A 10020-nucleotide genomic window follows, 5' to 3' on the forward strand; every position below is an offset into this window, starting at 1 on the left:
CTCTCTCTCTCTCTCTCTCTCTCTCTCTCTCTCTCTCTCTCTCTCTCTCTCTCTTTGTCTGTTTCTCACCAGAGTTTTTCATCTTTCATTGCCAACTTGTCCTCCAGAGATGTTGTTTCTGCTGGTTGTGATGGTTGCCCAATCTCTCACGCATCACAGCGGAGGGGGTGTTCTACTGCCCCAGCAGAGCGGGGGGTGGGGGGGGGGGGGGGGGGGGGGGAGGTGATCAACTGCCCCAGCAGAGCAGGGGGGGTGGTGTTCTACTGCCCCAGCAGAGCAGGGGGGGGGGGGGGGGGGTGGTGATCAACTGCCACAGCAGAGCAGGGGGGGTGGTGTTCTACTGCCCCAGCAGAGCAGGGGGGGTGGTGGCGTTTCCAACTCTTTTCAGGCCAAAACAAGCAGTAATGCTACACAGGTCCCTCAGGCCTTGTCCAGTCTGCCACTCCAGAGCAGGAATACAGGAATCCAGGAGGAAACAAATGTCACTCGAACCTTGTGCAGTGACCTGCCCAGCCCTCGTGTGCGTGCGTGCGTGCGTGTGTGTGTGTGTGTGTGTGTGTGTGTGTGTGTGTGTGTGTGTGTGTGTGTGTGTGTGTGTGTTCATGTGGGTTGGAGGTTGGAGGAGGTGTCCAGCTGGTGGTGTGGGGAGCAGATGGATATGGTTGGAGATGGGTGGTGCTATGCATTACTGCTGCTGGAACAGGGGGTACTCTGAGTGCTGCCTATGCTGTGAGCTGCACTTCCGTTCTCTGAGACAGGAGGGGACCTCGGTCCGGGCTGTCCCCGCACAGGACCACCTGGACAGAGACACGTAGAGACAGAGAAAGATTAATGCTTTCTAAAGGGTTAATGCTTTCACTGTGATCATGCCCAAGACAATGATCATGCTATGTGTAGTCCTACTGTTCTATGTATATAGTCCTGTGTAGTCCTACAGTTCTATGTATATAGTCCTGCGTTGTCCTACTGTTCTATGTATATAGTCCACTCACACACTGTATATGGCTGAAATGACAATAAGACCCATTTGACATGATGCTGTCAAAAACACAGTGAAGTTCTTCCTCTCTCACAGTCTTGTGTTTGTTTACAGCATTAACGGACACCGTGGCAGACCACTCTGTTCCACAGTACAGTCACAACAGTGTGGAGAAAGCTCAAATGATTCTAATGATTTATGCGCCTAATTAGCAATCTAAGTGTTTCTGAACAAATCCAATGTTTCTCTTAAATACTTGGCACAATGCTTCACTGGTATTGTAACACACAGCTACAAACACAACTTCACACACAGCTACACACACAGCTACACACACAGCCATGCAAAGAACTATAGACTGCAGAGAGCATATTGTGTCTGTAAATTCCTGGGTAAGGGCTGAGCAGAATTGTAGATGTATGTGTGTGTGTGTGTGTGTGTGTGTGTGTGTGTGTGTGTGTGTGTGTGTGTGTGTGTGTATGTATAAGGGAGAGTTGGGGGAGATGGATTGAGAGAGAAGGATGGAGAGGAGGAGGAGGAGGAGGAGTGAACGTTCTAATTACAGAAATTGAGTTCAGAACTCTTCTTCCACTGTGCTCTTACGCACATGTGTTTGCGTTCGTGCACACGTGTACTTTCTCCAGAGCCCAGCGCGGGGCCCATAGTCTGTCTGGATCCCCCTTCCAGGCCCCTGGGCTGCTAACGTTTGCCAGAGACATTCTGCCAAGCAGGCTGAGCTAAAAGCGGCCCCTCTCCCCCACAGCAAGGCCTGCCGTGTTGGCGCTGGACTCAAGATCTTCATCCTCTGCCAGCTCCCTTCCTCTCCTCTTCTCCCCTCTCCTCCTCTCCTCTCCTCTTCTCTCCTCTCCATTCCTCTCTTCCCCTCTCCTCTCCTCCCCTCCTCTTCTCTCCTCTCCATTCCTCTCTTCTCCTCTCCTCTCCTCTCTTCCCCTTTACTCTCCTTTCCTCTCCTCCCCTGTCCTCTCCTCTCCTCCTCCCCTTCACTCTCCACTCCTCTCCTCTCCTCTCTCCTCTCCTCCCCTCTCCTCTCTCCTCTCCTCTCCTCTCTCCACTCCTCTCCTCCCCTCTCCTCCGCTCACCTCCGCTCTACCGAGGTAAGGCCACGTACACTGCTAATCCCTATGAGGGGATTAAACGTACATCTCTGTCTGTAGAGATGTCATGGCTCATAAAACACCTCCTTTTCTGTGACCGTGATGCCTTAAATGTCTTTGTGTACGTGAGACATGAGAGCTCATTGACCCTGTGTACTCCTCCACTGCCGGGTGAGCGTGTGACTCCGCCCCGCTGTCGCCGAGGGCAACCTCCTTAACCTATCACTGTGATGAATGACGCAGAGGGTGTAGAGTAGCAGGGCAGACCTAGAGCTGCTATAACCCCGGCATTCCGCACGCAACTCCGCCTAAAATAGCATCTCGCACCCTCGCTAATCTTCACTACGTTGACTGTTTTCGAATGAGATGATAACAGCTATTGGCTGGCTCGTGAAGTTGTGTGGAACTACACACGCCATTTATGTACGCTCTGAAACCCACCCGTCCACCAGCAGTGTGCGGCGTCTGCGCACAGTTACATGAACTCTAGAATCTAGATTTGAGTTGAAGCACTGAAGTGTGTGTAAACAGTGTGCAAAAGTGTGACGAATCCCAGACTGAATGGTGAGATAGACACGACCTCTGCCCTCTCCTGTCGGGATGTGGCAGTACTAGTCTTACTGCTCATGTTTTTTCTGATCTTTAAAATGCAGTGATACTTTGGGCTTTCTTCAAAACCATAAAACATTTGGGGTTACCTTTCACATCACAAATGAGTCCTTTTAAGGGAATCTTGGTCAAGTACGACCTGTCTTGTATAGCAGTCTTAACTGCACCATCAGTTCATTCCACTTTAGGTCTTTGAAGGATGTCTAGGTAAGTTGAATAGTGATAGTGTGATATCTGTCTGTCTCAGTGCAAATAGCTGGAAAAATATGTCCCAGTATTAGGAGACCTGATCTAATTTTATTTCAGCTTAACAGGAGATAATAAAACTCAGCCGAGATGAACACACAGCCGAAGTGGTCGAGGGTGGCTCCTTCACCCCACGAGCACAAGGGAAATGCCAACACTCATGAGGACTTTGATTTGTGTCTAGGTCCATTTTAAAGACCCTGTCACAATTAAACAGGTTAAGGGGGTGTGGGAAAGGCAGACAAACTCAGGAAACGGGTCGGTGTTAAAAGGCCTCCTATCACGGAGCAGGTGAACATCAAGGGTCAGGGTCAGGGTTAGGGTCAGGGTTAGGGATAGGGTTAGGGTTAGGTTCTGCCCCAAGGACTGGCACCAGGGCGGTATACAGTGATGGAGTGAGGGAGCGTGTGTGTCCTCTGGGGGGGTCAGTGGGGGTTATCGACCTGGCGACAGCAGGGCGGGGGGTTGGGGGTTGTGTATCTTGGCAAGGGATATTTCGTGTGTGTGTGTTTGTGTGTGTGTTTTCCTGTGGAGCCTGAGGAGATCCCTGCAGTGGGGAATTCCAGCCTTGATTTTGCCATTGTGCCCAGAATACCCCAGAACGCCCCAGAGCTGCCCCCGTGCCACTCCACACCCCCCACCCGGCTCCACCCTCTTGAGCTGATGAACAGGAAGTGGAGCCCACTCCTAACTGTTGCTATACTGCAGCACAGGCAATTTTTTCTCCCTTGATCCAAAACGGTCTTCCCTTTTTTGGTATGACGAGTTTATTAACCTTCTAAAGAAGCATGTGGGAGAGTTCAGGTCAGGCGCGCGGGACAGGGAGCAAGCTGTGGCATAGAGAAACCTGACTCACGCTCACCTGTGTGGGAGTAGATGAACCACAGGGCCCCCGTGAGGAGGGCCCCTATGACGAAGGCTGCAAAGGCAATGCCCACCACCGTGGGGGTGTCCAGCACATACATGTAAGCTGCAAGAGAGCAAACCACAGGTCCTCAACATTTAATGCACCCAGCCTGGTACAAGGGAACACGCGTACGAGTTTGACCTAGGCATGAAAAGATGCGTATTGCTTGCGTGAGGTTGCCGCTAGCAACTTACAAGCAGTGTTGTTCGGAGGCAGCGGAAGCTGGCGTGGTGGGAGAACTGGAAAACAAACAAAAACATTTCAAACACAAAAACAACCGATTTAAACAAATGTTGCTATGCCAAAAATGCACAAGACCACAGTAGAGATTCAGGAACGGCCTAACAGAGACAAGCAGTTTCATTTAACCACAGTTCCACATGATTTGACATGCTTAGTTACAAATAAACCCCAAAGCCTATTAGAAATACTGTTTGAGTGACATGAGAAGGTCTGAGCCAGTTTGGTGGGGTTGTGGGTCGGGACTTACGAGTGTCATTCGACGCAGGCCGACACGTTGGGGGAACTGAAAAGAAAGAACAACCAATTAAAACACGCACACATTGCTATGGCAACAATGTACCGGACCACACCACAGAAGCAGCAGTGGCCTGACAGGACAGCAAGATGTCGTCTTCATTTAAGCAGCTGACAGACGATCCTCGCAAAGTCACTGACATTTAGTTTGGAACCTGCAGGACAGAGCCAAGCATCAGAGTGCCTCCTCTGACCCGTGAACCAAGCGGATGGGTTTCAGAACTCTAATTAGCTGTAATGACCCCCGACTGCTCCGTACAATAGATCCTGTGTGACTGCGGCCTTTAGGGCCAGGGGCCCGAACACAAAGACAGCTATTCTGGGAGAGGACACCTTTAGGATTTCATCATGCATACTGAGGGGTGATGACAGACCATCAGGGAAAAGCTCAGGCACAGTCAGGCTGGCTGCTACAGAACCCCAGCACCCTGCCTCTCTCCAGCCCCACACCAACACCACCACCACCCCCATCTTCCCCATCCAGCTCATAAAGTGAACTATGCAGAGCTGAAAGGGAAGGTTTATAGGGGGGGTTCGCAGAGTGCTGAAGTATTGTAGCATTATGACTGAAGCCAAAAGGCATTAGCACTTTTGTTACTGAAGTCCAAAAATAATGGAACGCCATTGTTCAGGACAAAGCATTAATAATCACATCAAATTCCCAAATCTTTACATTTAATTTATTTGACTGAGGAACTGTGAGGAACACAAAAGGTAGTGATGAGATCATCCCTAAGCAGACCTACATCAGACTGCAAACTAGGGGTGGAGGTCCCTTACCCCACCCTCATAGCCTCTCCACTCAGCGGTCCTAATAAACAACCCCTGAGAGAGATGAGGTGATTGGACCTCGTAGCTCGGATGGTGGTTTGATCCAACCAATCACGGACCGGAGTCCATCTCGGACCAGAACGCTTTTGTTCTGTTTTCTCGCTCACCTTTTGTGGTCAGCTTAGAGGAGCATACAGCATGGAGACTGAAGAGGGGGTGGGGTTTATGGAACTGGAGAGTGCAGAGGGGCGGGGTTTATATGACTGGAGAGTGCAGAGGGGCGGGGTATATACAGCTGGGTTCCAGCCAGCTGCAGACAGAGCCCCAGACCAAAGTCAACAGTTTTTCCTTACTACCTCTGTTACCACAGTGATCCTTGGTTTCTTTCATGCCTAAGCACTCATAGGAGCAGGGTCTCAAGCTCAAGTGCGCACACACACACACACACACACACACACACACACACACACACACACACACACACACACATTCCTACATGGCTTTGTACTTCATGATTTCCAGTGCTTTGCTAGGTTTAGTTACATTGCTGGGCTATAAACACTCACCGACTAATTTACGAGAAACACCTGCTATGGACTCACACCACCTGGGCCACTGAATTAGGCACACCTACCTTAGCGGGCGTCTGATCTGATCTGCAGACATCTGTAGGTCTGTACAAGTTATCAGCCCCCACTGTACTCCATTCATTCACAGCCAGCATCTAACCACAGTGCCACTAGTGGACCTAACATGGGTGGTAGACCCTTTTACACACAGTAACACTGACGTGGCAATGTCATGGTAGTTACATAGCAGACAGCTGTCTGTGTTGTCAAGCACAGCAGTGCGACTGAAATCTGCCCTGCTGAAAGTGCCCAATAAAACACCAGTGACAGTCCTGCTGATAGAGAGGTATACAGCCGAGTACACAAAGCTGAGCTGTAGCCTAGACCACACGTCCGTAAAGCACTTCTTCAAGGTAGCCGTGGCCCTGGTCAGACGGCGTGTAGGAGTGTCGGTTCCGTCCCTCCTCTGAGTTCACAGGACTCCATGACAGCAGTGGTTTCAGTTGATTTTCATTACGGTAAATAATTACAAACATTCTTAAAGTTAGAAGTGGATTTTTTTTTTCTAAAATGCTGCGTCAGATTTCGAGTGGAGGAACCACCGTGTGATGGTGCAATCTGTGATTGGACGGCAGAGTTTAGCTCAGCGTCTGTCCCAGTGGCCCGTCTGCCCATAAAGGGCCCTCTTTGATTTGCAGATGAAGCCCCAGCGTTGGGCTGCTGTCCAGGGCGAAGCCTGGGGCCTTGTTCAAAGAGGCCTGGACTCACTGCCATCTCGGCATGAGAGATGTCTTTGTGTTCAAAGCTCTGCCCAGTGCTTTTCTCATTACGCTTATGGCATATCAGCGTTTGCTTAATCCTCAGCAGGGAAAAGGAGCTGGAGACTCTGTCAGCAGCCACATGAAAGACGCCTTCACGTCGCAAATAAACTCTTCACTGGATACGCACACGAGCTGCACTCACACACAGCTTCGTTTACACTCTGATCCACATCCAGATCAACCAAGCAGGTGTGGGGACTGACACCTCCCCTTACACGCTGGGTTGGTGCTTTTTTAATTAAGGAATCTGAAAGAAGTAACACTAGTTTTGAGGCCACGCCAGGTTTGTGTAAGTCAAGCACACGACAAAACATTATCTTTGAGATCAAAACAAGCATGATTAATAAAGTAAGCGCTGGGCAACATGGCTCATTACCTAAAGGGCACCGGAGTAGGGCTTGGTGATCACCCCGGGCTGACTGCAGCTCAACGGTTCTGACTCACGCCAAACACATTCTGCTCAAACTGACCACCTAGGTTGGGGAGATGCCCCCTGAGATCAGCCAGGCTGCCGTTAGGACATTACTGGTGAGATTAGTGACGTCTGGGGGCCTCAGTGTTTCACACATGCACCCCTCCCTGGGGCCCAACCCAGGAAACCAGGAACCCAGGAAGAGGAGAAGCAACAGATTAAACCCACGAGGGGGGCACACACAACATTGGGCCTCCATGGTCTGGCTCCTCTCCCTAACCCAACACAGATTCATGCTTTCCTTTCCACACACACACACACACACACACACACACACACACACACACACACACACACACACACACACACACACACACACACACACACACACACACACACACACACACACACACACACACCACACTCCCTTGCCCTGTACCGGGAAGGGGAGGTCTCTGCGGATGGTTAAGTGAAAACAACTGCAGGCCAGCATTGGAAAAGAACTCTTTCCATTTCTTAACCACAGACTGGGAGAGGCAGCATATAGTGGCCTCTACCACTTCTCTAATGAACACACACACACACACACACACACACACACACACACACACACACACACACACACACACACACACACACACACACACACACACACACACACACACACACATGATTGCCACATGCTAACAATCTTCAGATGGAGTAATGTGCCACAAATTATAACACCATAAAAACTGTGATTCCTGTCTGTCTTAGTCTTCCTGTCAGTCTGTTGTAGTCTTACTTCCTGTCTGTCCTAGTCTTCCAGTCAGTCTGTCCTAGTCTTCCTTCCTGTCTGTCCTAGTCTTCCCTCCTGTCTCTTAGAAGCAGGCATGCACACACACCCCAATACACTGTGTGGTGTATCCTATACCCCTTCCATATGACCCTCTATATGGGGGCCAGTGTTCAGTCTCCCTCCCACCCCTAGACACGTACCAGGCATCTGTGCGCTGTCTTTCTCATCGCTGACATCAGGTTTGTTTTCGGCGGACACGACAACCAGCGGTTTGGTGGAGGCCTTGGTGTTCCTTAACATCTTCATGATGGTGTCTGCACTGACAGACGTGCAGGCTTCATCTGGGAGCATACACTGCGTGATGAGGAAGAGGAAGATGGTCTTGTTTTAATTGCAGAAAACTCTACATCTCCCCCCAGTCTGCAGGACTGGCCACCATGAGTCCCCCCTCCCCTCCAGAGAACACCACCACCACTCGTGCTGTACACAAGATCAAATGTACCACATGCCCCTCAAGACAAAGCAGAAATTCAGCTATATTTCCTTTGTTTGAACTCGGGTCCCTTAAGAGGAGCCAGACAGTTGGATTAGAAACATGGTACATGGATCGAGGCTCACTGCAGGACGATTTAACTTCATGTTTCCTAAAACTGGATCATGTTAAAAACAAAACAAAGGAAGAAAGGAAAAAACATTCATCCGGACCACAGTTTCTCTGTCCTGGAGCAAAGGATCTGCTCTGATCCTCTGGATCTGCTCTGGACACACATGCAGGAGGTTACACACTCACGCAGGAGGTTACACACTCACACAGGAGCTTACACACTCACACAGGAGGTTACACACTCATACAGGAGCTTACACACTCACGCAGGAGGTTACACATTCACGCAGGAGGTTACACACTCACGCAGGAGGTTACACACTCACACAGGAGGTTACACACTCACACAGGAGGTTACACACTCACACAGGAGCTTACACACTCACACAGGAGGTTACACATTCACGCAGGAGGTTACACACTCACGCAGGAGGTTACACACTCACACAGGAGGTTACACACTCACACAGGAGGTTACACACTCACACAGGAGGTTACACGCTCATGCAGGAGGTTACACACTCACGCAGGATCTTACACACTCACGCAGGAGGTTACACATTCATGCAGGAGCTTACACGCTCACACAGGAGGTTACACGCTCATGCAGGAGGTTACACACTCACGCAGGAGGTTACACGCTCATGCAGGATCTTACACACTCACACAGGAGGTTACACACTCACACAGGAGCTTACACACTCACACAGGAGCTTACACACTCACACAGGAGGTTACACGCTCACACAGGAGGTTACATGCTCACGCAGGAGGTCACACGCTCACACAGGAGGTCACACGCTCACACAGGAGGTTACACGCTCACGCAGGAGCTTACACCCTCACACAGGAGCTTACACCCTCACACAGAAGGTTACACATGATTCTGTTCAGGCCTTCATTGCTGGTGTAGACTGATTTTGATTTACCCAATTGACAAGGCTGACTGCACGGTGATGTTACAAACAAAAGAAAGAACAGCGCACACTTTCAGCATGTCACACACTGATATGTGTGTGTGTGTGTTGGAGGGGGGTCAGTAAAGGAGGGAGAGAAGCTGTGTCAGAAGGGTTTTCACAGAGTTTTCATAGTACAGAACTCTGAAGTCAAGGGTTTTGTTTGGTTCTGTGGATGGTTGCTTAGGAACACTGACGGAGATTTACGCATCCTGCCCTGGCAGAGAGAGCAGTGATGCTGGCAGCTGGTGCACACTCTGCTGTGCCAAGCAGATGAATTCAAAAGTAAACAGTGAGAATGAATAGGTCAGTCAATCAGGCAGCATATAGCAGAAAGAGAAGCTCTCAGAGACGGGGACGCCCATATCTAACAGAGAGAGGGACATTCTAACAGAGAGGGATGTTCTAACAGAGAGGGACATTCTAACAGATAGAGGGACGTTCTAACAGAGAGGGACGTTCTAACAGAGAGAGGGATGCTCTAACAGAGAGGGACGTTCTAACAGAGAGAGGGATGCTCTAACAGAGAGGGACGTTCTAACAGAGAGAGGGATGCTCTAACACAGAGAGGGACATTCTAACAGAGAGAGGGAAATTCTAACAGAGAGAGGGATGTTCTAACAGAGAGAGAGACATTCTAACAGAGAGAGGGATGTTCTAACAGAGAGGGACGTTCTAACAGAGAGATGGATGCATGATTTGCATTCAGCAGAAAT

The 10020-nt window shown here is 50.0% G+C and overlaps 1 protein-coding gene across 3 annotated transcripts in view; it reads right to left on the reverse strand.

Moving 5' to 3' along the window:
* Positions 1-275: 275 nt before the first annotated feature.
* tgfbr3 (transforming growth factor, beta receptor III) overlaps positions 276-10020 on the reverse strand; it is a 73312-nt gene continuing 63567 nt past the window's right edge. For 2 of the 3 annotated variants that reach the window (XM_076990406.1, XM_076990407.1), the window contains exons 14-18: positions 7945-8098; positions 4347-4382; positions 4051-4095; positions 3812-3919; positions 276-797 (exon numbers count right to left, since the gene is read on the reverse strand). In XM_076990406.1, coding sequence (XP_076846521.1) covers positions 679-797; positions 3812-3919; positions 4051-4095; positions 4347-4382; positions 7945-8098 — 462 coding nt within the window. In that variant the 3' untranslated portion in view covers positions 276-678. The remainder of the gene's footprint in view (positions 798-3811; positions 3920-4050; positions 4096-4346; positions 4383-7944; positions 8099-10020) is intronic. The other variant, XM_076990408.1, reaches the window with a different exon arrangement.

Source organism: Brachyhypopomus gauderio, unplaced genomic scaffold (assembly GCF_052324685.1).
Source record: "Brachyhypopomus gauderio isolate BG-103 unplaced genomic scaffold, BGAUD_0.2 sc75, whole genome shotgun sequence".
In the NCBI taxonomy this organism is placed as follows: domain Eukaryota; kingdom Metazoa; phylum Chordata; class Actinopteri; order Gymnotiformes; family Hypopomidae; genus Brachyhypopomus; species Brachyhypopomus gauderio.